Source organism: Caretta caretta, chromosome 4 (assembly GCF_965140235.1).
Source record: "Caretta caretta isolate rCarCar2 chromosome 4, rCarCar1.hap1, whole genome shotgun sequence".
Classification (NCBI taxonomy): domain Eukaryota; kingdom Metazoa; phylum Chordata; order Testudines; family Cheloniidae; genus Caretta; species Caretta caretta.
In genome coordinates, this window is record NC_134209.1 from 151,426,878 (window position 1) to 151,453,805 (window position 26,928).

At 53.5% G+C, this 26,928-nt stretch overlaps 1 protein-coding gene across 5 annotated transcripts in view; it reads right to left on the minus strand.

Moving 5' to 3' along the window:
* Positions 1-1,114: 1,114 nt before the first annotated feature.
* LOC125635151 (shootin-1) overlaps positions 1,115-26,928 on the minus strand; it is a 35,591-nt gene continuing 9,777 nt past the window's right edge. For 2 of the 5 annotated variants that reach the window (XM_048846453.2, XM_075128172.1), the window contains 14 exons: positions 23,066-23,160; positions 21,772-21,928; positions 17,543-17,640; positions 16,661-16,742; positions 14,955-15,049; positions 13,809-13,955; positions 11,976-12,123; positions 11,017-11,149; positions 9,740-9,789; positions 7,842-7,954; positions 7,175-7,234; positions 4,292-4,463; positions 3,000-3,171; positions 1,115-1,595 (listed from right to left, as the gene is read on the minus strand). In XM_048846453.2, coding sequence (XP_048702410.2) covers positions 3,014-3,171; positions 4,292-4,463; positions 7,175-7,234; positions 7,842-7,954; positions 9,740-9,789; positions 11,017-11,149; positions 11,976-12,123; positions 13,809-13,955; positions 14,955-15,049; positions 16,661-16,742; positions 17,543-17,640; positions 21,772-21,928; positions 23,066-23,160 — 1,508 coding nt within the window. In that variant the 3' untranslated portion in view covers positions 1,115-1,595; positions 3,000-3,013. The remainder of the gene's footprint in view (positions 1,596-2,999; positions 3,172-4,291; positions 4,464-7,174; positions 7,235-7,841; positions 7,955-9,739; positions 9,790-11,016; positions 11,150-11,975; positions 12,124-13,808; positions 13,956-14,954; positions 15,050-16,660; positions 16,743-17,542; positions 17,641-21,771; positions 21,929-23,065; positions 23,161-26,928) is intronic. The other 3 variants (XM_048846452.2, XM_048846454.2, XR_007356160.2) reach the window with 2 other exon arrangements.

Genomic DNA, 26,928 nt, shown 5'->3' on the forward strand with positions numbered 1-26,928 from the left:
GGACCGAAAGGCTCGGCAGCAGTTCTGCGGAAAAGGACTTAGGGGTGACAGTGGACGAGAAGCTGGATATGAGTCAGCAGTGTGCCCTTGTTGCCAAGAAGGCCAATGGCATTTTGGGATGTATAAGTAGGGGCACAGCCAGCAGATCGAGGGACGTGATCGTTCCCCTCTATTCGACGTTGGTGAGGCCTCATCTGGAGTACTGTGTCCAGTTTTGGGCCCCGCACTACAAGAAGGATGTGGATAAATTGGAGGGAGTCCAGCGAAGGGCAACAAAAATGATTAGGGGTCTGGAACACATGACTTATGAGGAGAGGCTGAGGGAACTGGGATTGTTTAGTCTTCAGAAGAGAAGAATGAGGGGGGATTTGATAGCTGCTTTCAACTACCTGAGAGGTGGTTCCAAAGAGGATGGATCTAGACTGTTCTTAGTGGTAGTGGATGACAGAACAAGGAGTAATGGTCTCAAGTTGCAGTGGGGGAGGTTTAGATTGGATATTAGGAAAAACTTTTTCACTAGGAGGGTGGTGAAACACTGGAATGCGTTACCTAGGGAGGTGGTGGAATCTCCTTCCTTAGAAGTTTTTAAGGTCAGGCTTGACAAAGCCCTGGCTGGGATGATTTAATTGGGGATTGGTCCTGCTTTGAGCAGGGGGTTGGACTAGATGACCTCCTGTGGTCCCTTCTAACCCTGATATTCTATGATCCCCCAAGATGCTCAGCTCAGCAGCTAAACAAGTAAATGCCCATTCATCAAATCCACCATCCAGGCACTTTCACTGCAACTTAGGGCTGATTTGAGCATGACAGATAGATGTCCTGCTAAGGTCCCCAGTGAAATTCTCTTCTAAAGGACTGATCTGGAGCTCCCAACTCCACTTCTGATCATTAGATCTAGAGATGTGCCAGAGCGCTAATGCATGGCTCCAGATCTGAGCTTCTCCAAATTTTGAAGGTGCCTGTTACCAAGGTTTTATTGTGAACCACATGATATTTTGGCGCAATCTGTGTGTGGATGCATCAAAACAATTTGCTTCCCACATTAACCTTCTGCATAGAAAGAAAAACAAATTGCCACCTTGCCAGTGGGGAGGATAAAGACAGGACACCTTGCCAGGGCTGAATGTTGTTATTGATGGATCTGTTATTGTCACAGCAGCTCAGTTAGAAAAGAATGGACTCGAACGGATGCTCCCATAAGCTGCAGCCTTCTTATCTGCAGCCCATCAGTCCTCAGGAAGAGTGTGAAATTACGTTTGGCCGTTGAAAGAGGAGCTAGCTAATGGGATAATCTGATCCACAGGGATGGATGATCTTTACAAACCACTGTCAACAAAACCACGTTCCACTGGCCAATGACAATGTATCTCTCAGCAACCACCGAGGCAAGTGGAGCAAGCTAGTATGTGCAAGCAAGCAGGCTGTGCATCTGGCTGCACTTTGCGCTAACAAGCCCAATTCGAGAATTGCATCCTCAGGCCGAGCTCATGCTCTGAATGTTTGCGTGACTGAAAGATACGCGGGTGGGGCAGGTACTGCAAGGAGCATCGGCAGGGTGCGAGACCAGGCGGCCATGCAGTGTATTGTGGTGCAGCCTGAAAGAGATGCAGGTTTAGAACGTTAGAACAAAAACATGATAGTCTAGTTGCAATGTGGTCGTGCCTGGTGGCTGAGATTGGGACCCCCCTGTACTGTACCAACATGTCATAAGAAACAGACCCTGCCCCAAAAACCTTGGAATTACAGACAAAGGAAGGACTTTTATCCCCATTTTATGGATGGGAAATTGAGGCACAGAGAGACCCACGCACTCAATGCCAGAGCCTAGCACTCCAGAGTCCCACGCTAGAGCCTTACCCACACACCCACCCTCCCTTTCAGAGATGTAGCTTATTCACAGTAACTTCACCAAACTCCCAACTAAAGTCCCAACTAAATCCCCTGGACGAAACTCTGGCCTCAGTGGCACAATTCCCACTGACTTCGCTAGGGCCGGGATTCCACCCCCCTGCGGACACCAGCAGCAGTCTGTGGCAGGGATACCCATGGAGTCCCAGACGGCAGCCTACAGCTTCCCTCTAGTCTGTAATGGTAGGGGAAAGGCAAGGCTGAGCGATAGCAGGCTGTCACTCTGCAGTGTGTGCTAGTCAACACTCAGGGCTGATACAGAGCCAAAGAAAAGTCCTGGGGCCTGATCCTGGCCCATTGAAGCCCAGGAGAGCATTGGCATTGCCTTCAGCAGGCAGAGGGTCAGGACTCGGGGTGGCAGCCTTTCCCCCCACAACCAAAGAGATGTGACCACAACATCATCTTGACTCACGATCTTCTGCTGTAGCAACCAACCCTTGTCCGCTCATGACCCCTCCTTCTCCCCTTTGTATGATGTCATCCTTTTTGGTGTCATAGCCAATAAATGGCCAAATTCAGGAGCACTAGCATCTCCCAACACCTATCATGAGGTTGTGGGGGCTTAGCCCTTTCTGGATTGTATCCACAGCCTGTGATCTGCGCCCACTGGAGTCTGTGGCAAAGCTCTCACTGAATTCCATGGGAGCTGATGGTTAGACTGGAAGCATTTGGGGGCAGAGCTCTGCCATGCTCCTGGAGCCTGGGGTGCTGCAGACAGCCCTACCTGGCCTCCCTGTCTTTGGATTCCCCAGTGCTTTGCAGCCCCATTATCGAGGCCAGCTGCCCTTCCCCCACACAGAAACAGTCATGGTTTGGTGTAACAGGCACATGCTAGCCTCTGGGGAAAATACTGAAACAAACCAGAACGAAATGCACAGACAATGACCATTGTAACAAACTTGTGCAGCATGTCTGGCATCTCCCACCTTGAGTGGCTGGTCTACCTGGAGGATAATTGCCTACTACTGCTGCCTGCTAGTGGAGTTACTCCTTTAGCTCAAGTGGGAGGTGTCTGTGCTTTAGCACTGAAGGTCCCAGATCCAACCCTTCCTAATGCCCCAATGAGGTAGGTTGTCATGGATGTTTCTTACAGGATGGCTGGTTTTCAGGTAGACTCTCTCTGTGCCGGCTTGTCCTCTGCTTCATTCAGGAGAGCCATTCGCCTGCTATTCTGAAGGTGCACTGATCTTGCTCTTAACTGGACAACAGCTGCATTCTCCTCTGAGCATGGGCTGGACACAGCTTTGCAAATTTCACTGTCACCTTAGAAAATAAGAAAGCCACATAGACATTGTGTGACAAGACCGTGATTCACAGAATGCTGCTATTCTGACCGGGTGCTGGAACAAGTTGTATAGTCGGGGTTCTGAGAGCCATTGAACCAAAACGGTAAACCCTGTATATAATGGAAACCCCTTCAAGCCCGAGGCTGCTGCAGCACCCCCCTTCACTCCTAGCTCCAGCACTTATGTATTCTGAGATTCCACAGCTGTCAAACCTGCCCCCGCAACAGTGGCTAAAATCAACAGCCACTCAAATATCAATATCTTGGCCTGATTTGTTCTGCTGAATCATCCCTGTTAGGACAGACTGACCACAGAAATAGGACTTGACTCATCCCTCATCTGAAACTTACAGTGTTAAGCAAACCTAACAAATAATGAACTGATGAGAATATTCTGCATCAGTAGATCTCCAAGCACTATATAAAGGTTGGTCAGTATCATCCCATTTTATGGATGGACAAAGAGATGCAAAGCGACATGCCCAGGACTGCCCAGCATGTAAGTGGCAGAGCTGCAAATAGAACCCAGGAGTCCTGTCTCCCAACCCTATGCTCAGTGTACTACTGTTTCTGCAACCAATAGAGTCTTCTATAAAACACAAAGCTTTTCAGGGATTTTGAAGCTGGGCTAGCTCAAAGGGAATGGCCCAAAGGGTAGATCTACACAGCATTTAAACACCTGCAGCTGGCCCGGGGCAGCTGACTCAGGCTCCTGGGGGTTCAGGCTGTGAAGCTGTACAAATGCTGTGTAGACATTTGAGCTCTGGGAAGCCCCTTGAGGGGTCCCAGAGCCTGGGCTCCAGCCTGAGCCAAAATGTCTACACCACAATTAAAGAGCCCCTTAGCTTGAGCCAGCTGACATGGGCTGGCTGCCGGGTTTAATTGCTGTGTAGACATTACCCATAGAGCCCTACAATGTGGCTTCTGTCAACTACCTCTCAAACAGCAAGGTGTGGCCTGCCCCAACCCTGGCTGCCAGCATGCAGTGCTCCACTAAGCAGAAGGCTGCTCTGGCCGTGAAAGCATGCTGGGACCTGGTATTGCGGCAGGACGGCTTCCTGAATAGGATCGGAGAGACCCGAGGAGGAGTCACTGCACCTTGATTCTGCACCTCTTTTCTGAGCTCTGCCTGCAGCGGCAAGGGCTGGGCGGGAGTGGAGGAGTCCAGCATCTTGCGCCGTCTCTGCAGGATGGACTGCAGCTGGGCGTCGTTGATCTTTCGGCTGTGTTTACGCCAGCTCTGTTTTCTGACCGGCCTTTTCATTGTGCCCTGACAAGAGGAACCGGTGCACGTCAGTGGGCGGCTCAGAAAGTGAGAAGCACAGTTCCCACCCACCCAGGGGCTGCGCGCGCAGGCCTTTCAGCTCACTCTCAGAGATGCTCTGGGGCTGAGCCCCCAGTTGCCTAAAGGGGCAAATCAGAAATGCCTGTTTCAGGTTTGTGGCAGAGAGGGGACTTGAACCTGTGTCGTGCCCCACATCCTAGGCGAGTTTTCTAACCACTAAGTTAAAGGTTGTGTCTACATGTGTGTGTGGGGGCTGCGTGACTGCCTCCTCCTTCTCTGGCTGTTTTGGGAATGGCTGAAACCATTTATGTCAAATTTGTGACTAGCTTCCAGTCACCCGAAGCTACATTTTTCTTCGAATTAACTATTTGTCCGAAAAAAATGTCCCCTGCTCAGACCTCAACCCCTTGAGCTGATGGAGAAGCTCCACTGGGGGTCATGTCTACACTACAATCTTAAGTTGACCTAGGTCAACGTACAGCCTAATTACTCTGGTGGCCAATGTCCACATTACCCTCCTTCTGGTGGTGGTGCGTGTCCTCACCAGGAGCACGTCCACCGACTTAGGAGAGGAAGTGTGGGGGGCTGAGTGCCAGGGCTCTCTGCTCCATGCAGATCCCCTCTAGGAGCCCAGCAGCCGCCTGGGGCTTCTCGCAGCTGGTGGAGAAATCCGCCCCCGCAGTCTGGTCAGCTGCTGTATCCCCAGCGGGAGCCTGCACCCTGGGCATCAGCAGGGTTCCCAGCAGGGAGCCCAGGTGGCAGCCTGGCTTGGAGAAGAGACCCAGCAGCAGCCCAGCTGGGGAGCCAAGAGCTGGCTTTCTTATCAATTTTGGAGCCATGAAATTGTCAAGACAGCTAATAGTGATATAAGTAACGCAGAGTCTACACAGACACTGCGTCACCCTAACTACACCAGCATAAGCCCTACACTGCTCCTCGAGGTGGAGTTACTATGGGCTTGGCTACACTTGCGAGTTAGAGCGCATTAAAGCAGCCCTGGGCGCCCTAACTCCTAACGTGTCCACACTGGCAAGGCACGTGGAGTGCCTGGACTCTGCAGCTGGAGCGCTCCTGGTAATCCACCTCCACGAGAAGCATAATGCTTGCTGCACCCCAGCTGAAACGCTCGGGCGTCAGTGTGGACGAGGTGTTGCATTACTGTGCTCTGATCGGCCTCCGGAAACGTCCCATAATCCCCTGAAGTCAAGTGGCCACTCTTCTCATGATTTTGGAATCGCCGCAGGCATGCGGATATGCCCTTTCAAAGCTCCGTTCTGACAGCCGGCTGCTTATCTGCTCCAGGACAAAGCAACCATCGCTGTGGGATGTTGCTGCTGTGAGTGTGAGAGAGAGGCGGAGGGAGGAAGGGGGTCTGCTGCTGTCTGAACTTACAAGACAGCATGCTGACACTCTCAGCCCCCCAAAACACACCGTCTCTCCCCGCACATACACACAACACACCCCCTGTCACACTCCACTCCCCCCAATCTGAAAAGCACGCTGCAGCCACTTGCCCACTGGGATAGCTACCACAATGCCCTGTTCTTAGTGGCATTGCAAGAGCGGTTAATGTGGCCATGCCAGGGCGCTTGCAGCTGACAGTGTAAACACACAGCGGCGTTTTCCCTGCTGCGCTCTACATCTGCGAGTGTTGCCAAGCCCTGTGTCGGTGCAGTGGGGCACTTACATTGGCGGCAGCAAGGGCAGACACTGCCTAGACACGGACGCAGTTAGATTGACATAAGCTGCTTTATGTCGACCTAACTCTGTAGTGTAGACCAACTTAGCAGTAGCAGGCTATTATCCAGCCGCAAGAGAGGTAAGCGACACACGTAACTGTGAGAGGCATTCAAGCCAGAAAACACCCCCACATACCACTCTCCACACGCCTAGTGAGACAGGTTCACAGAGTGTCGTGAAGGTCAAGACCCAGTGGGCAGCACCACAGACTCTGCTGTCAACCTGATTCTGTGGATTTTCCAAACCCAGAAAAATGAAGTGGTGGCAAAATTGTCAAGCTTGCTTTCTTTCCCCGCTCCCAACATGCGAGCAGGGCAGAGATCAGGCAGTCAACAGCTGGATGTTTCAGGTCCTCCCAGCATGAGCTGTTCAATATCCAGTCAGACATCGTACAGGGGAAATGCGGAACCTTCCAAAGCGGAGAGCAGGTTTTATTTTTAATTTAAATTTTTTTTTAAAAAAAGGAGAGTGGGGGGGAATTGAAACTCACATCAAGAGTTTCCAAGGGCCAAAAAAAAAAAAAAAAAAAAAAAATGTTCATTTACAACAGAAAAAGCCTCCCCAATTTGCAAAATTTTGAAACTTTCACATGCTGGGAGCACAGCTCCAAGGCCCTGCGGTGAGCAGCCGAGGTAGGAGGGTCAAGGCACGTGAGTCAAGTTAAAGATCAGGCTCCCTGCACGGAGTGAGCGGATTATAAGGACCCAGAGGAAAACGGGGCAGGAAAGGGGTGTGAAGGAGGAGGTGCTTAAGCCTGATACGCATCCTGCTACTCAGCTATGGAAGGGCTCTGTCCTGGAGTAGCTTGATGAAGGCACGTTCCTGCAGGACAGGGGACTCCCCTGCACGCCCCACCTTGCTCAGCTTTCTGCACCTGTCGTGAGCAGGACCACGCCTGGGTGGAAATGTACAGGGTTCTCCCAGGCACCGGTGCCTTTCTGCACAGCAATGCTTACCAGGATCCCTTGCAGCTCCATCACGGTGCTCTTGCGTTTGCTGGCTGCTGTTGAGTGATCCTGAGAGGGGAGATCCCTTGAGAGAGGATTCTGCTGTCCCTCCTCAGAGCTTTACCCCCACACCCCAGCACAGACACACCCGGTGCTCATATCCCAGTGGCCCGGGGTCCTTGGCCTTTCTCCTGAGGCTGCCAAACAAGCCGGCCAACAAGGGCTGGGTGTAGACTGGCATTCAGTGACATTAACCCCCCTCCCCTGGGAAACCACCCATTCACCTCACATTGGGCATTTATGAGCTGGTAAAGAGCCTTGGCATCTATCTGCCCCATGCCAGAGTCAGACTGGTGTGCGAGAAGGGAAGGGCTCCACAGCCCATTCCCCAGGGCTGGCTGGATCTGGGGCCCTACAGAGGAAAGGCCCTGTCCAATCCTCCTATTTCCCTCCTGGAGCCAGCCAACTGCCCGTCGAACCCACGGCTGAATTGGAACCCCGGCAAAAGGCCCAATATCCCACTCCTGGACTCCCCTGCCGGAGCCAGGCCCATGAAATCGGTTTTCTACATCCCACGACGCTGGCTATTACAAGTGCCATTGATAATGGGTCTGCACTCCCAGGTGGATGTCAGGGACCAAAGCCTCCCTTCCTACACCCTGGTGCCACCGTTTACCTGGGACAATGCAGCCCTGTCCTTCTTTGCTGGTCTCAGGGCAACCCCGCTCTTGATCCTGGCCATCATTTCCTCCACTGCTTGAGCTTTTACGTCATCGGTAGCAGGTTTGCCTGCAGCCATAGGAAGAATGAAGCTTATTATTCATATTTCCGCAGTACCTGGGAGCCCCAGTCAGGACCCAGGCTCCCGGTGTGCTAGGCACTGTACAAACACGGAACAAAAAGATGGTCCCTGCCCCAAACAGCTGACAAACTAAGTATAAGACAAGAGACGACAAACGGAGACAGACATGGGGAGCACAAGGAAACCGTGGGACAGCACTGGTCAGCATGACAGGTAGTGGTCTCTGCACTTCAGCGGCCTGGGCCCTGGCCATCGTCCAGTGTTTTGTAGACATCATGGCAAAGGAGAGTTCTGACAGTGGATGGCGAGGTGACTTTATGGAGGTTTATGGGGAGTGCATCCCAAGAGTGTGAAGAGTGAAGGATCAAGAAAAATAAAACAGAGCCCATGTTTAAATCTCCCTCTATGTCCAACAGCAATGGAGGTGGTTCAGAGCCCCACTAGGTCTGCGATCCTGTGGAGAGGCACGGACTGGCCACATGACATCACAGGAACCAAAGGGACAATGGATGAAACTGGGAGGTGGCGGTAGCAAAGGAAATATTTGTTCACAGTGTGTAATTAACACGTGGAACTCACTGCCACAGGATGCTGTTGAGGTCAAGAACTTAGTAAAATTCAAAGAGGGGGTTGGACGGTTCCTTGGATAACAAAGTTTGGAAGGGATCTTAAACCTTATATTTCAGGACTTGTGGCAATCTGTTAGAGACCAGGATGAGACCTAGTGTGTGTGGGGGGAAGGCAAGCAGATTATCCCACATCTGTACGGTGGGGTTTTTGCACCTTCCTCTGAAGCATTTGGTGCTGGCCCAGTCAGAGACAGGATCCTGAGCGAGACGGGCCATAGAGCTGATCCACTCTGGCAGTTCCAGTGTAACGCTTTGTCCTTCTAGCATGTCTCTCATCTGAGGATCTCCAAGCACGCCACACACACCAGCCTCACAACCCTCCGCCAGAATGACGCAGGTATCATCAACCCTCTTTTACCTCGGGGAAGCCGAGAGTGGGAGAAACTTGTCCAAGGACACACAGCGAGCCAGTGGCAGACCTCCTGGATGTGTGCTTCAAGCACAAGCCCAGCCACTCTCCTGTATAGCTGCATATTCTGGTAGCATCCTCTGCACTTGAGCAGGGAAACTTGAAGAATCCCTTCCACACTGGTTTAATCCCCCCGTGGATCTGTATCTATCTCTGGGACTTATCTGCCCCTCCCCCAAGTATCTGAGCACCTCACAATCTTAATGTACTTATTCTCAAAGCCCATATTACAGGTAGGAAAACTAAGGCACAAAGAGACTCAGGCCCAATGGTTAAAATCAATGAGAGTGAGGTGCCTAAACACCTTGGAGGATCTGGGCCTCCGTGACATGGCCAAGGCCACAGATGGACTCAAACCTGAGTCTCAGGCTAGCACTGTAACCACTAGACCACCTTGCCCATTCAGCAGCTGTGACCATCTGGGCCCTGTTCAATACATTCACTGCAGCACCCAAGCACCACGGAAATGCCGCCCAGCCAGTAACGCGCCGTAGCCCTGCAGCAGCGGGCTGGTTTCAGCCAAGAGTCCCATGGCCCTCCAGAGAGACAGACGGGATGATACACTGCCTCCACCCCATCCCCTCCCCCTCAATGCGGAGAGGTCAGCGCCCAGGGGAAGGAGAGCACTTGAGTGCGCCGTGGCCCCATGCCACCGGAGTGCCAGGGGATTTGGCTTTAGTGCCGTGAGGGATGCCTCTCGAGTCGGAGTCGGGTGGCTGTCAGGGCTGGCTTACTGGGTTTCTGTTGCCGCGTCCCCTTCCTTTGTTTGATCATCAAAAGGGGACTGAAAAGGAGAGAGACGTATCAATGCATTGTCATGGATAGCACTCAGGGCCCCACCTGGCCCCACTTCTCTGCTCTCTGCCTCCAGCCCGACCCCACCATTCTCTCCCAGACTGCCACACCCTCAATGCCCCCCCAGCTCCCTGGAGCCCCCACAATGCTCCCCTTGCCCCAGATCTCTGCACCCCACCTCCCAGACAGCTGATGCCCCCACCAGAACTCCACCCTTTGCCCTCTCACCCAGTAACTCCATGTCTCCCCTGTCGGCAGGCACAGAATCGGGCAGGGTGAGGAGCATGAATGTATAGGGAAGCAGTGTGGGACCCGAGGCTGGGAGAGCAGTAGACAGGGCAGGGAGCTGATGTAAATTGCATTTAATGCTGGTTACAGCCCCAGAGGAAGACCCCCCACAGCGACCTGTAGCAGGGCAGACTCCCCCACTACTCCTTGCTGACGTACGAGGGGTCTGGGGGTCCCTGGATCAACCAACGGGGAGACTCGTCTCTGTGGTCCGTTCTATCCTTGGACTACGCACTGAGCCAGGCAGCATGAAGGGAAAAGGCTGCATGATTCATGCCCCTCCTGTGGCTCCAATGGGCTGGCTGGGCTCTGCTGCCTGCTCCGGACACTGCAACCCGGCGCACGGGGTCACCGCAGGGCTCAGGTTTGGCCCAGTCGCCCCTCCGCCATGATGATGCAGGCTGGCCGGGCCAAACCGGAGTGAGTGGCGCTGCGACCCCATGCGCCGGGTTGCAATGCCACCGCACTAATTTGGCCTGGCTGGTCCTCGGCAGGGCGGCTGGGCCAAACCTGCAGCACCCGGAGGTCGCAAGGCCCGGAGGGGGGAGTCACGCCCAGCGAGCCCTGCAGGACAGGAGCCGCTGCTATGGGGTGCATAGGGTACTTATTTAGCACTTTACATGAACATGTATGCTGTATGTCATGGGTAAGAAGTATTTACTAACCCAGATGGCTTCTGCACTAAAGCTGTGGACTGGCTCATGAAAGGCCATTGAGGGCTACCTATGGGTCCTGAAAGGCTGAGAACCGCTGGTCTGCAGAAACCATGGGCACGGGCATACGCAAGGCACGGACTAGGAGTGTGCCATGTCCCCGTCTGGTGGCTGGGCTCTGACCGACAGCCAGCTGCTGAGGCCCCGCGAGAGGAGCGACTCCCTCAGGGCCAGCGGTCTCTGTAGGGGAAGGTCTGGGTGTGGGTGGCACTTACTCCACGGGGGCGGAAGATGCTGGCGGTGGCAGAGGAGGTGGAGGTGGCGGGGGTGGGGGCGGAGCCACTTCTGGCGAATCAGGTTCAGAAGGCGGGGCTTCAGCCGTCTCCAATTTCTCTTCTAGTAACGTCACTGAAACGGAATGCAGCCAGGAATAGGTTCAGAGCTCCTGGGGCCACAGACACCGGGCTAGAAGGACCCTCGGTCTGACCCAGTAGGGCCGTTCTTATGTCTCCCTCCCAGCCCCCCCGAGATGCTGGCCCGTGGAGAACTGGCCTTGGACAGCTGGCTGGTCACACGGTGCTGGCTCCTCCCTTCTGTTTCCAGCTGCTAATTAGCATTAAGAAATACACCACGTCAGTTCAGGGCCGAGAGTGAGGGCTGGACAGAGGCTATGTGATTGTACATGAGAAGGGAGGCAGGGGGGCGGTGGAATAGCGGGTGGGGAAGCAGGGCTGGGTGATGGGGGAAAACAGGAGGGGAGGCAGGACCTGGTGATGGGACGGGAGGTGAGGCTGTGGGGGGTCGAGCTAGTAAAGAGATCAGCCTAAGTCAAACCCTCCCCCACGCCAATTGGATCCGCTTGCCCCCAAAGCTCGGAGAGGTTTGAAATCCAGCTCCAGTGCTGGGGTCTCATCCGCACGAGGGGCTGAAGCCCCAGCTCTGGGCTCCGCACAGCCTTAGACGTGGGGGCCGGTCTGAGGCTCTGAACCGCACCGCTGGAGTCTAGCAGCTGTAACATCCCCTTTAATACCAGGCCCACTCACGAGAGGGTGGAGAGACCCTTGGCACGGATGGCTCTCAGACAGACAGCCCGCTCACCAGGAGTGTCCATCAGATCCCAGCTGGGCCTGCCTAGCCCCTGGGCCCGCCTTGGGGGCCCAGAGCAGGGAGCGAGGGCTGGGTGCTCATCGCCAGGTGGAGGGGCCAGCACAGGAACAGTGAGGAGAGCACGTACCTTTCCCCTCCAACTCCATGTTCCTCTCCTCCGCCTGGTGCAGCTGCTTCCCCAGCTCCAGCTTCTCTGCTTCGGCTGCAGCCAGGGCCGCTCGCACTGCGCCCAGCTCCTCCTGGCTCTCCCCTAGCTGCTCTTCCAGACCCTTCACCTGAAGGCAGAAGAGAAGAGGCGTGCAGGGGGCAGGAGAGTTTGGAAGAGGTGGCCTCGTCCCAGCCCAGGAGGCCCCCAGTCATTCACCTGAGAGACACATGGTGCTCCCCGGCCATCCACCCAGGGAGCCACTCCAGCACCAGGGCGTGTGCCTGCGGCCAAGGCCTGGCTGCTTGGAGAGAGGTCACTTAGGACACCCGTGGGCTGCCTGCGACATACAATATTACATGGTCCATCTGTCTGTGTGGTTTGCTCTAGGACCACATGGGGCGGGGTGGGGGGTGGGACACTCAAGCAAGAGTGACCTAGGCATATGCAGGAGTGGGGCCCTTAGCCCAGATCGCCCCATTTAGCAGGACATATGGGACCACTCCAGCGTCATTCACTTGGCAGTTTTCCCTGCAACCAGGCTGAGCTCGAGAGTCCGGCTTGGCCCAGGGGTGCCAGCTTGTGAGCCCAGGGAGGATCCGAGTGGGAAAGACTGGACCAAAGAACTTTGCAGGGTGTGGGGGATAAACAGCCAGTCTCCAGTCGCCATGGCAGAGGGGGAGGCAGGGACTGCTGGGGAGTAGGCTGAACCCCAATGCCCACAGCTGAGGGTGTCCGGGATAAGCTAGGCCTCCCTGGGTATGTCTATGCTGCACACTAAGCCGGGCTCTGACTCAGGTTTGAGCCCAAGCCCCACTTCTGTCCACACACACATCAGTCTGATTTGGGCCAGCGAGCACTCAGGACCCAGGTTCTAGGACCTTGCTAGGGGGGTGGGTCAGAGCCCAAGTCCTGCTGTGACTTGGATCCAGGCCCTGTCATTTTGCAGTGTGGACGCAGCTCAAGCCGCAGCCCTGAGTCAGGAGGCCTGTGCAGTGCAGTGTGGATGCGTTAGCACGGCTGTGAGGCCTGGGTCTGGCCATGGTACACCCAGGTTTACAATGCAGGGTGGACGTTCAGCAACGCCGAGTCGCAAGCCCGTGTCCCCATGCCTGGATTTACCATGCAGTGCAGACATCCCCCCGCGTCTCTCGATGACAGAGACGTGGGCTAACCCTTCTGCTGGGCCGTGTCCTTACTGCGGCTATTCGGCAGCACTTGGGGGAAGAGGCTGTCGGGTCTCCGTATTCCCTGCTGGTGGCAGCTCCCAAAGGGCAGACTCACAGGGCAGGAGCCCTGGGACCCGGCCTGAGCGTGGGAGAAGGGCAGGATTCCACCCTGGGGCAGGTGGAGGCCCGGGGCCCAACCCTGGGGGGAGCACTCAGAGAGAAGGGTTTGAAGTGCAGCTAGCCCTGAACCTTGACAATCCAATTCCCCGAGCCCCGGAGCTCAGGGCTCCAGAAGAGAAGAGGGAGGGGCTGACAACCAGTCCTACTCCTGGGTGCCGGGACCTCCCAAGCTGCAGCAGGATACTCCTGATGGCCTAGGCCTTTCAGAGAGCAGCTGGGGTCTCCAGGGAGGGGGCAGCTCATGGCCCAACACCCCCCCATGCCATCACCACTATGGAGCAGAAGGCAGCTGGGTCTCATGGGCCCATACAAAGGTCCCTGCTGCTCTATAGGGAGGGGCCATGGGCGGCACTCCCTGGAGAGCCCCACAGCTCAGTAAGCAGATACTGGAGGGGAGGGGGTTGATGATCCAGGCGAATGCCAGGGTTAGCCCAGGCCGTCCCTGGTTACAGATACAGTCCCTGACTTTTTTCTGCTGCTCCTGCTTGGCTTCCTCCAGCATCCCAGTCAGGCTAGCCACCTCCTCCAGGGCCTGGAGCAGCTGGGCGTTGGGTCCCACGTTCTGGAGCAGGATCATGCTCTGCCTGTTGGCTTCCTTCTGCTTCACCAGCATCTGCGCCCAAGAGATTGGGGAGGATTCAATGGAGGGCTCGTGGGCACCGTATCCGCCGCTGAACTCAGCCCGCTGGCAGCATGACCCAGCCGCCCTTTAACGCCGGCTTTGAAGCAGCAAAGCCGCTGGTCCCACGGCCCCACCCGGCTCTGCTCCCCAGAGGCATCCAGTGTCACAGCTGGGCGACGCAGCACGTGACGCGACTCTCTGCTGCTTTTGGAACAGAGCAGTCACCAGGCTCTGTTCCCCGCTCTGCCACTGACCAGCCGGGTGACCCTGGGCAAGTCTCTTCTCTCTGGGGCTTGCTCTGCATCTGTTAAATGCTTGGAGAGTAACGCGTGGAATGTGTTCAGCCTTGTGGCCCATTCAAGGCAATAGGAGGCTTCCACTAACTTCAGTGTGCCCTGGGCCAGGCACTTGGAGAGGCAGGAATTTGTATTTTTACTCCTGTTCGCCCTGCCGGGCCAGCCTGGCTGTGGGGCAGGGAGCCAGGGCCTGTCTCCATCAGAGGCACCCCATACCCACGAGGTATCCAAGGCAGGCAGTGCGGGAGCTGCAGCTGCCAACAGGAGAAGCAGGCCAGGCCGGTGTCCAGCGAAGGGAAGGTGTTTAAGGAGAGCAGCAGGGTCACCGTGGCTGGGGTGTGGGACAGGCCTGGGGCACCGTGGGAGGAAGTGGGCAGCTCTTGGCTTGGCTTCAGGGACAGCCCTAGGCAGAGCGGAGCAGAGACGTCAGCATCGCCCCTCTGTCCTGCTCAGGTGTTCTGCCCCGGCCCATTAAGACCCACCGCTGCTAGCAGGGGAGAGAGGAAGGCAGAGCTGAGGAGCGTTACCCCAGGGCCAAGCAGCTCTTCCCATGCACAGACCATCCACTGTCCCCTGACCTCCTGGGCCCTGGCACTCCCCAGTGACCCTCCTGATTCCTAGCATCAGGCCCAGCGTTTGCTGGTCCTCGCAGCACCCCTGGATGGGAGATCGCCGCCCCCGCGCCACCCTGTACCTCGTGGGCAAAGGTCTCTGCATGCTGCCTCAGGTCCTGCTCCAGCTCCAGCTGCTGCACGGCCTCGCTGTACTCCTGAGCGGCCATCTGGGACACTGCCCGGGGGAGAAGAGCCGTCAGCCAGCCTCTCCCCACGTGCGTCCCCAGGGCACCAGCCATGGCACCGACTACCCAATCTCCAGCTCCGTGCCACACCGGGGGCAAATTCAACCCTTGGTTTCGACAGGGGCTGCACCCGCATGGGCTGGGGCAGCGATAAGGGTCTGATCCTGCCCTCCTCCCTCGGGACAAATTCCACCGATGCCAATGGGAGGTTTGCCCGAGTAAGAACTGCAGGATCAGTAATACACCAGCAGCTCTTAGACCTGGTCCAACTGCCCGGCCCTCACTGGATTGACAGTGACTTGCTCCAAGGCTCTACCCCACAGTAAGCACCCTCCTCCCCTTTGACCAGTGCCCCCGCACCCCTCCAGCCATGGCCAGGCCAATTCCAAGGGTGTGTCCCTTGCGTGGCTGCAATAAACACAATGCGGGGTGAACGTAACAGGGAGCGATAGCTCAGACCAGCTCAGTTGATGCCCCTCAGCCCTGATCTGCAGCCCCCCACTGCTGCAGGGCTGCCAGCTCTCATGCTTGCACCCCGATTCTCAGGATATTTGGGGGAGGGTGTGCAGCCCCAGCTCCTGGAGTCAGGTGAGACTATCAGCTATCAGAACTAGCATGGGTATGTCTACCTGAGCTGGAGAGTACACCTCCAGCTGCCATGTAGCCATTGCTTGAGTCTCTCTATGCCTGACCAATGGGGTAACAACACTGCCCTACCTCTCAGGGGCCGTGGGAAGAAGATAAACACATGAAAGATGGGGAGGAGGGACAGTAATGGGGGCCAGATAACTCCCATAGGTGGGTTCCTTGATGGGCTCAGACAGGAGTTCTAGCAACGGATTTTCCTCAGGTGCTCGATGGGACGTGTGGTTCACAGTCACAAAGGTGCTTTGGAGCACAACCGCTAAACATCTAGGTACTCATCAAAATAAACTCTTTGATCCCACCCCTCCGCCCCCCAAGTTCCAGCCGAGCTCTGGGAATGAACCAGCCGGGGAACGGGAAACGAGGAGCAAGCAGAAGGGACAGGATGCAGAAAGGGAAAAAAAACCATGGGAGCAGGTTCCCAGGAAATTCCACCCACAGAGGCAGAGATACAGCTGGGATGGACCTGGCCCAAGCTGTGCTCAATGACCTGGGCTTGGAAAAGCGGGAGGCGGGGCGGGGGGAATATATCTGTGAAACATTTCGAACATTCGGAACTGGATTTCCATTCCACAAGTTTCCAGAAGGCCCAGTTCCCACTTACCAGGAGGGCTTTTTCCCCTTGAGAAAACCTTGTACTGAAAATATTCATTTTTGAAAATGTTCTGAGTCACATTTTGTGTGTGTGTGTGTGTGTGTGTGTGTGTGTGTGTGTGTGTGTGTGTGTGTTTCTTATTTATCTGATTTTTCTCCTCCCCCCCTTTGCCATGGAAAAAAGGGAAAATGCTAAACTGAAAAACAAAGGAAAAAACAAACAAACAAAAAAGGGCTAAAGTTTTCATTCGGAGGTTTCACTGGACAACACTTTTCAGAGTGGCAGGCAGGCCAGTGTTTCACTGGAAACACGGCACCGGAGAAGTTTGGAGAGTTCTGCCATGACCGTGCGGTGGACTCACCTCTCTTGTACTTCTTCAGGGCCTTGTGACTCCTGTCCATCGCGGCCTGCAGGGACCCCCTCTCTGCTCGCTCCTCTTCCACCTGCAGTGGGACACCGGGTGTTTGTAGCCGGTTCTTTATTTGCACCAAACTCAGCCCCACTGACTTCAGTGGCCCGTTGGCTTGAGCCGATCCCGGGCTTGATCCAACCCCTGCACCTATGGGGGGGGGGGCAGTGTTCACCCCAGGGAGGGCAGGGGGCTGTGCACAGAGAAGCCTTTGGATCTGGCAGGCTTCCCGCTCCCTCCCTCCGACGTCCAGCAAATCCACGCCCAAGCAGCAGCAAAGAGCTGCAAGGACAGTCAGGCACCGGGAAGGCCTGTAACTGCACTAGGGGGTCTCCAGCTTCCTAAGGCAAGTTGAAGGCTGAGAGTGGCACCAAGCGAGCTCTGGACTGGGCTCCGGGGAGCTGAGTTTATACTGGAGCTCAGGTAGGGTCTGTGTGAAACCCTCTGCCGTTAGCGGTGATACTGAAGCCATCAGTCCGCCCCTAGGAGAAAAGTTCTCGCTGTGAACGGCTTCTGCTGTTGGGTTGTGCTGTCCAAAGCCAGTGGCTTAGACTGGGCAACTGCCAGCACCAAGGGCCCTTCAGCCAGCTCGACCGGGCCTATGGGGAACAGCCCTGGCGGAGGGGGGTCCCCAGCAGGTATGGAGCCAGCGTAGGTGGCATGCTGCGGGCATTCCAGGGGTGAGCCGGAGCTCAGCTGCAGTCTGGCAATTCCCAAATGCAGCAGCAGCAGGGGTCAGCAAGGGGAGCAGTGGTCTTAGCACAGCAGTCGCCGAGCTCAGCGAGCATCACGGCCGAGCAGAGCGTCAAGGAGGGGCCGGCATCAGCACCGTACCTGCTCCCCGAGGTCTCTGATCTGGCTCTGCAGCTCCTGCACTTGGATGGTGAGTTCCTTCTTCTCCCCCAGCAGCCTGGAAACCTTTTCCTGCAAATCTGGAGCCAGAGGAAGGGAAATAAAACGAGGCGCCTTCTCTCTCCCTGCTTCGTGCAACAGATCCTGGTCCTATGGCAGCCAGGCCTGAGTGGAGGGCCACATCCGCTCTGTGTCTACAGGCCTCCCTCTCTGTCTAGGGCACGGTGTGTGCTTCAGACTGATAGCTCTCCTAGACTGCTTGTCATCCACCGCTCTCATAGCATCTCCTCAAGGTGGGTCACTAGCACCCTCCCCATTGGACAGATGGGAAACTGAGGCACAGAGCGGGGAGGTGACTTGCCTGAGCTCACTGAGCACCCAGGTCCCTGCTCTATCCACTAGAGAATGCTGCCTCTAAAGCAAAGTCGTCTTAGCTGTCTCTGAACTTTGTGAAGGGAGAGGACGTGTGGGGTCAGACAGGGCTTAAGGGGGCAGGGCTGTGAGGGGAAGAGAGCGGCATATGAACGATGCCCAGTAGGGAGCTAGGCCTTTGGCTCCTCCAAGCATTTCCATGCCACAGAATGAAGTTGTTCCGGGGGAAAGGTGCCACCCTGGCAGCTCTGGAAACTGCAGGCCATGCCCAGCAGGCAATGGAAACCACAACCATGGACGGACAACCATCGCGGACCTGGAGAAAACCCCCCTCGGACAGGAAGGGAAGTCAGTGTCCATGGCCTAGGCTGTCCTCAGCCTCTTTAAGCAGTGCCCCAGCACCAGGGAGGGTTTTGGGATGTGGCTGCCTGTCTGCTAGGAGCTGGAATGAGACCCACCAACTCAGCGCACGTAAGCCACCTAATAGCCAGCAGCTGCTTATAGCTCCTACCTTCCTGGGGTTGGATTTCAGCCTGGTCTTTCTTGGTACCTTGTACCCTATTCTGTCTGTGGCGGGCACATTCAGTGCCCCCCGCCTGGGGTCAGACTGGCATGGACGCCCTTAGCCCAACCGCATCCCCAGCTGTGGTTTTCAGTCACCTCTACCCTTGGAATTTCACCCCTTGGGTTCCTTGAAGTGCACCAATGGAGTCTGATTTAGCAACTGGGCCACTGGCGTCAGGGCCCAGTGCACAAGTCCCCCTGCATGTCGTAAACAATTTTATGTAAGTCAGCAAAAGCTGGAGACACAGAGCCTGGGTCAAACTGGATTGTTCACATTGAAAAAGCTGGACTTAGGGGTCTGCTGAGCTCCAGGTAAACTCATAAGAACGGCAAGACTGGATCAAACCAAAGGTTCATCTAACTCAGTCTCCTGTCTTCCAACAGTGGCCAGTGCCAGGTGCCCCAGAGGGAATGAACAGAACAGGTCATCATCAAGTGATCCTTCCCCTGTTGCCCATTCCCAGCCTCTGGCAAACAGAGGCTAGGGTCACCATCCCTGCCCATCCTGGCTAATAGTCATTGATGGACCTATCGGCCATGAACTTATCTAATTCTTTTTTGAACCTTGTTATAATCTTGGCCTTCATAACATCCTCTGGCGAGGAGTTCCACCGGTTGACTGTGCATTGCATGAAGAACTCACAGGTTGGTATGGCAACAAGCTGAATAATCCCCAAGCTGGTGAAACATGTGCCTAGCTGAAATCTGACGTGTTTCGATTGATTCCTGTTAGTGGGGTGAGGCTGTGTCCCTCCCGGGCCATTGTTCATCACGGGTGGGGGGGTCACTCGGGTGGAAGCAAGGGGACATGGACTGGAAGGAGCCAGCTTTGTCATCATGGCTTCCACCTCCACCATCTCCCAGGATGCACCACGACACCACTGGGCTTTCATTGTCCTGGTCCTGCAAGGCCTCCTGTCCAGATCGGGCCAGAGAGAGGGAATCAGACGTGATCGCCTCCTCCGCCGGCTTTGGCTAAATCCTCAACAGCTCCTGGGATGGTAGACGAGGTTCCTGCTCTCATCCCCTTCTTCATGTGTCATCTCTTATTCCTTCTCTTTCCTCACACTCTCCAGTTGCCTTTGACCAATAAGGGTCTGGCTGAGCCACTCAGGCAGTCCCACCCTGCGATCCGAGAGGTGGCTAAAAGCAACCCCTTCCACAGCCCAATGTTGCTAACAGTTTGCCAGGTCTTGAGTGGCTGATAAGGCCACGTGTCAGGGCTGTGTGTTCTCTAGTCGGGAACGTCAGCACCAGAGAGAGATGTGGCATCTTCTCTCTGTGCTGTTCTTTCCCTTCCCCTTTTGCGTGTCTTTTGTTTAAGGAAAACAGGAGCGATTCCAATAGCAGTTACAACAAAACACTCCAGGTCATCTCAACTAAACTTTGCTTTTATCCCCGCAACAAGGACAGTGTAACAAAATGGGTCCTCCTGGAGCACTCCCTCCTGGCTGGAGATAGCCCCGCAGGACCTCGCCTACATTTCCCCCCCATCATAAAATTCCTCAAAGTCCATATTTGCTCTTTAATTCAAGAATGTCCTTGCTACAGGCTAGTTTATTAACACAAATGCTTCAAACTAACCCCTCAAAAGTCAAAGTTTGGAGTCCATCACCATAATACCAAGCCGGGCTCTTCTTCCGCGTCCCTCTTCAGCTGGAGTGGTGGGTTCTCAGACGGCCCCTCCCCAAATCCAAAGCCCAAATGAAACGCACAGAGTAAACAGCATCCACCCACCCAGGGCTTAACAAAAATGCAAAGTAACCAAGCTCTGCCCACTCTGGGTTATGTTCTTAGCCCCTCCTGGGCTCTTTCCAACCATTGGATTATTCCCTTATTGGACCTTCTGTCTCCCTGGGTTCAAAGACATCAGCAGGCAGATCTCCCTCTGCTGATCTCTTGGCCCTGAGCTTTCCCAGCTCTCTCCACCCAGCTGCTCCCCATAACTCCTCTCTGGGGGCACCTAGCTTGCCTGCTCTCTGGCCTTTCTGCCAGCCCCCATCTACTCCTTCCTGTCTCCTTTCCCAGCTGCCGCCTGACCCTTTATATAGGCCAGGTGTCTTCTCTCCAGTCCCATTAGAAAGCAATTAACCAGGCACTGGTGGACTGGGTCTGCTCCCTCTTCATGGGGCCAGTCCGTCTGTGCCATAGAAAAGGCTGTCAAACCGGATGTTCCCGCTATAAAAACCTCTCTAGACAGGGAATAAGGGAAATTGTTACAATGATAATCTTACACGAGACTTTACATTTCAAAGGCTTTAACTGTTGTCCTCTCTCTTTCTGTGACTTCAGTAAAAGGGTAAAAAGGAGTCACCAGCCATAACATGACACTAAAATCCAAACCTGACTGAAGGGTTGATTGTTATAAAAGTGAACATGGGTGTCATAAACTTATCCTGTGTCGGGCCCGAGACACCCCCTTCTTCCCCTCCCCCCACTTCTCAACACAACAGCACCAGGGTCTGGCCCATGCCAAGGTCTCCTCGGCCAGTGGTTCTCAGCCAGGGTGTGCATCCCCCCAGAGGTACGCAGAGCTCTTCCGGGGGGGACATCAACTCATTTAGAGATTTGCCTAGTTGTACAACGGGCTACATAAAAAGCACGAGCGAAGTCAGTACAAACTAAAATTTCATACAATGCCTTGTTTATCCTGCTCTATATACGATACACTGACCTGTAAGTACAAGATTTATATTCCAAGTGATGTATGTTATAACTATATGGTAAAAATGAGAAAGTAAAAGCAATTTTTCCGTACTAGTGTGGCTGGGACACTTGTATTTTTAGGTCTGATTTTGTAAGCAAGTCATTTTTAAGTGAGGTGAAATTTGGGGGTATGCAAGACAAATCAGCCTCCTGAATGGGGGTACAGTTATCTGGAAAGATTGAGAGCCACTGTCCTAGGCACTACGGGAATACAAACAATAAATTATAACAATAATAGGCTTCTGAATTGGCATCTGGGTATTTCAACAGCAAAGTGAAAGACCTTATATTAGCGTCCAAGTTTAAAAACTGGATTCAGTTTAATTAAGTCCTGGAAAACCCCTCACACCACTCCTTAGGCAAGGATCTCCAGCTGTCAGCGCTGTTATGTCCAAAGTCAGGTAAACCATGACGTTTCTGCTCTGCCCCACAGCCCTAGCTAAATGCCCAAACCCCATCCCAGCACTGGCTCAGTGTAAACACCTGGACTGGATTCCCAGGGGAGAGCCTCTTCTCTGGTTGTTCCCAAGCCTCGGTCTGGGACCCTGGGGCGGATGCGTGCAACTCACCTTTGATCTGCTGCAGGTACGGATATGCTGGATCTCGACTTGGGTCCGCGGGGGAGTCTACTTCAGTGGCCAGACTCAGCACATCCTCAGGAAGCTGGTTCAACATGGGCAACAGTGCCACGCTGATCCGCTTCAGCTTTTTGTTCTCCCTGTTCACCTACACACCGGGGTGCAAGAACAGACAAGAGCCCTTTGTACTGAAGCAGAGTGCAGGGAGGCTGCAGGAAATAGAACTCAGAGTATCTTTTACAACCAGAGGAAATGGGAACATAGGCCGGACTGGATCAGAACCAAGGACCATCTAACCCAGGAATCTGTCTCTGACAGTGGCCAGCACCAGCTGCTTCACAGGAAAGGAAAGTTTCCTCTTAGCACATTATAGTTAGTGTCCCCTCATACCCTAAAACCCCCTTCTGAAACCCATGGTTATATTTTTAGGGTTTATTATGACAACTCTGGATGTTCTCTTTATCCACATAGCTGACCAGTCCCCTTCTGAATCCTGCTAAGCTCTTGGCCTCAATAATTTCTTGTGGCAATGAGTTCCACAAGCCAACTGTGCATTTTGTGACAACATAGTTCCCCCTCTCACTTTTGAACTGGCTGCATTTCAATTCCAACAGTTTTTCTCTCATCTGTGTCCCTTTATCCCAGCCCCAGGTGTCAGATGCTGTTTGGCTTTTCCCTGCTTGCACTGCAGACAGCGATAATAATTGCATCATAAAGTACAGCTAGTTGTAAAATTCCCCCAAGGAAAACCCATGAAAATTAAGAAAATTTCATTTTCTTGATGAGGATTTTAATTAACTTTTCAGCAGAAATTTGAATTCCAGAAAGATCTCAGCCAAAGGAAAGTATGTAGATTGGGCAATGCTGCCACAGTGCCTCATGGGAGCTGTAGTCCAGGCGCCTCATGCTCACATTTGCCTCTATCGGCCAGGCTCCCTGGTCAGACTACATCTCCCATAATACAACATAATCTCCCCTCTCCAGGAGTCCCAGGACATGGTGCATCATGGGAGACGTAGTCCAGCTGAGGAGTCCAGCCTATGGGCAAGAATGACCGCATGAGGTACTTGAGCTACAACTCCCATGGGGCGCCATGGCAACATTTCCAAATAAATTGGTGGGGGTGCTTGGTTTTTCAGCAAAAAATTTCTCTGTTTTCCACTCTTTTCAAGCCATTTCATGTTGTGGAAACGCCCGTTTTCCACCAAAGAGCAGTTTAGCTGGACAGTTTCCAAGCAGCCCCAGCACTGGGTCTGACAGCCCCGGGAGGCGGGCTGGTCCTCACCTGGGCTGCGTAGACTTCGGCTTGTTTGCGACACGATATTTCAATTTCATACTCCACCTCCAGCGCCGAGAGCTCGGCCAGCAGCCTCTGGGATGCTGTGAATGAGAAGGGGAAGCTGGCAGAGGCGGGATTCAAGCACCCAGCTCCACCCCCAACACAGGGCTCCTAACAGAGCGCTCCATCCACACAGCCTGCCTCCGGCTCTAGTCCCATCACAGCCGCCCCATGCTCCTTCATGGAATTTGCCCAGTTCATAAGAAGATAAGAACTGGCCAGACTGGGACAGACCAAAGGTCCATCTAGCCCAGTCTCCTGTCTTCCAACAGTGGCCAGGGCCAGGTGCCCCAGAGGGAATGAACGGAACAGGGAATCAAGTGATCCATCCCCTTTTCATCAGTCCGTTCATCAGGCCACCACTCCAGTGGCAAATGGGTGGACCCTGCAGATGGCAACCACATGCTACATCCCCTCCAACTGCTCACTACATTTCCCCAGGCCACTTCACCGCAGCCCCAGCACCTTCTTCACCCTCACCTCAGGGCCTCAGCATATCAGTTCTGGCAGCCAGTCAGGAGCTCCCTCTGGCTCCCCCAGTCCCCGCCAGCAACTGCTCTGTCCATGGTGATAGATTCCATCCATCCGCTAGGAATCCAGTCCTCCCTCCTTGACCTCCAGGCCATGACTGACTAACTCTGGTCCAGCAGCTTCTTTTATGTGAGACCGCTGGGCCCTGATTGGTTGCTCCCTGCAGCCCTTCCCTGATTGGTTGCACCCAACGCACTCTGAGGACTCACCTTCATGGCTCACTCCTAGGGTTAACCCCTTCTACACCTATGTGGGGTAGACACCCCACCACAGTGCCTCAACAAGCTGCCTTGTTACCAGAATTGTTACTAGTTTATCCCCCTCCCCGGGCATCACTTTATAAGGGCCTTGCTGTGGTAACCACTGCTTGGTGAGGCCATGGCAGGATTGTAGCCCTTAAGGCCGGTTCAGAACTTGGTGACATATATTTGGAATTGTTGAGATGTTAAAAGTTTCAGCATTAGCTTTGATGTTGTGTGAGACCTGAGAAAAAGAGAATTTCCATTCAGATATCAAGAAGAGAGACGTTCAAGCAATAAGGAAGGCAAAATAACACCAGCACTGGCGGTTTTGAAGAAAGATGGGAAAAGAATGTGGCAATTTCAGACATCTGGTGCTGCCTCCAGAAATGGTTAACAGGCAGTGCTGGGAGTAACATAGTATATTGTTGCTTCTTATATTTGCTTCTTTCAGCTAAAGTAACCATTTGGGCTAATGAAGGCTCCTGTGACTTGAAAAATCTGTCACGAAATGCGTCTCTACACGGCTCATCACAAGAGCACATGACAGGTGACGTTTACCTTGAAATGCTTAAAGCAGGAAAGCACTTGTATGGATGTGCTGCTTAGTGGCAAAGGTGTCCTGCTGCCTTGGAGCATAACCAGAAAGTCAGGAAGAACAGAGAGATTTTGAAGCAAGTAGCTGATATTTCAGTGGTTTTATCTTGTCAAGAACTTGCATTATGTGGCCAATGTGAGACGGAGGAATCTGTCAGCTAGGGTAAGTTCAAGGTACATTTGGTTATTGCTTTTCGTCACGAAAAGGGATTGAAGGCTTATTGGCAGAAAAATGAATTTGTTTTTTCCAGCCTAAGAAAGACAATTCAGAATTAATTGATCGAATGCATGGCTGAAGAAATAACACCCTATATTGACCAGGAGATTGAAGAGCGCAGCTTGTTCACTTGCGAGGTAGACAAAACACCCGAGCTGTCTCACTTAAACCAGCTTTCACTTGTGTTGCACCACACAGACAAGAAGAGGCAAACACAAGAGAGGCTCATGGGTTTTAAGGCTGTCCGCTCAGATCGAAATGCAGTTGATTTGAAGCAGGTTGCGGATTCAGGGATATTAGAACACGCCGACAAAACTTGTGTCTCCGTCGTGTGATGGGGCTGGAGTGCTGGCCGGTGAGCTGGGGGGTCTGAAAGCCCTGATTAAGAAGAAAAGGTTCCTCAGGCATTGTTTGTGCACTGTTTTGTGCACAGATGAAGTCTAGTTCTCCAGTAAGGGGCACAGCGTATGAAAGAAACCTGTGGCTTTTTTGAAACCTTGCAAGGCTTCTCCACAATTTTTACATGCTCCAGGAACCACAGTGAACTGCTGGACCAAACTGTCGCAGAAGGACCTTCCCTGGGTGCAGTTCAACAGCAGAGTCTACATGCCATTGTCTTGGAAAGTGAGACACCGGGCAAGGTGTTTCAGGAGCTGTTCAGTGCCTGTGGCTGGGATGGAGAATCTCAGCGACACACTATAGGGTGCCTTGGAAAATTAAACAACTTTGTTTCTTTTCTTGGCATACTCCTACAGTAACATCTTCAGCATCACCGACATTCTCTATGATCAGACAAGGCGGGGGAGGGAATATCGTTAATTGCACCAACTTCTGTTGGTGAGAGAGACAAGCTATCGAGCTACGCCGAGCTCTTCCTCGGGTCTGGGAAATGTATGTAGCTGTGATGCTCTGAGTACAAGGTTGCACCGGCTCGAGTGACGTTATTGCATGCTTTGTCTCAAATAGAGAAAGGCAGACTGAGCTTCGCTATCAATGAGATAAGCTTCCGTCTCTCTTATTGGATGTATAACTGTCCATTTCTGGCCACGCCAGGACAAACTGCCTTGTTTGTTTTGAAATTTTTGAATTAATGATTTTTTTTATACCGTATTTGTGTCTTTATAGCGAATATTCCACTAAACAATACATGATTTTGAGGTTCTGATTTGCTAATAAATTATACGTGCACTTTTTTTAGTGCTAATGTTGCTTTTTTTTAATTGATGGGGTATATTAGAGTGACCATAGCAACCGCAGTCTGTTATTTGAATGCACACTCCATTTAAGCAGAGGCATGTACAGTAGCTGAGCACGGTCAATTTATGTTTAGGACTTTAGCCTAAGCCGATATTTAAATTAATATGAAAATGTTGTGGGACTTTTAAACTATTTTTGTTTACTTGGAATTGCTCTTTTTTTTTCTCTGTAAAGAGGTTAATTGGGGATGGCTCACTCAACGATTCCCTGTTCTGTTCATTCCCTCTGGGGCACCTGGCATTGGCCACTGAAGGAAGACAGGAGACTGGCCTAGGTGAACCATTGATCTGACCCAGTCTGGCCATTCTTATGATTCTTTTCTGTGTATTGAAAAATCGTCTTATAATAATAGCTATCCAATTATAAATTGGGTGGGGGTGGAAATGACTATTTTGTGAGGTGTGCCTCGTCTGTCAAAAATGTCCCAGGCCACCACTGGACCCCAGGTCTGTAGAATCCTAATGCAGCACCCTACCCACTAGCCATCCCGGAGCATCTCTAGCTGTTTTGCTAGCCAGGTGGAAAATATCTTCAGCATCCCAGTAGCTGAGCAAAAAAGGCCAGCCAATCAGTGGAGCAAAACCAGCCAGCCAATCAGAGCCGAGCCAAAAAAATAAGGTGAGTGCTATGCCCCCACCACCACCCCAGGAAGTTGGTACCCAGGGAAAATGCCCTGCTTGCCTGCCCCTAGAACCAGCCCAGATCCTTCCTGGCCTGGTATCCTGCAGCCGAATGCCAGTGCAGCTGTGTCTTACACTTGGCAGTTACAGATGGGCCCAAAGCAAAATGCGCCCAATCTCTGGGGCATGTCCAGAGCTTGACCTGCCGCTTGCGGCTTGGTCTGGTTCTGCTCACCAGTGTGAGTGTGTGTGATTGGGGCTCCAGACCCTAGGGCCGCCCCGAGAACAATCCTGCTGTCCTCACCAGCTAGTCACTGCCCCGCACTCCCCACCAACAACTGATTCAAT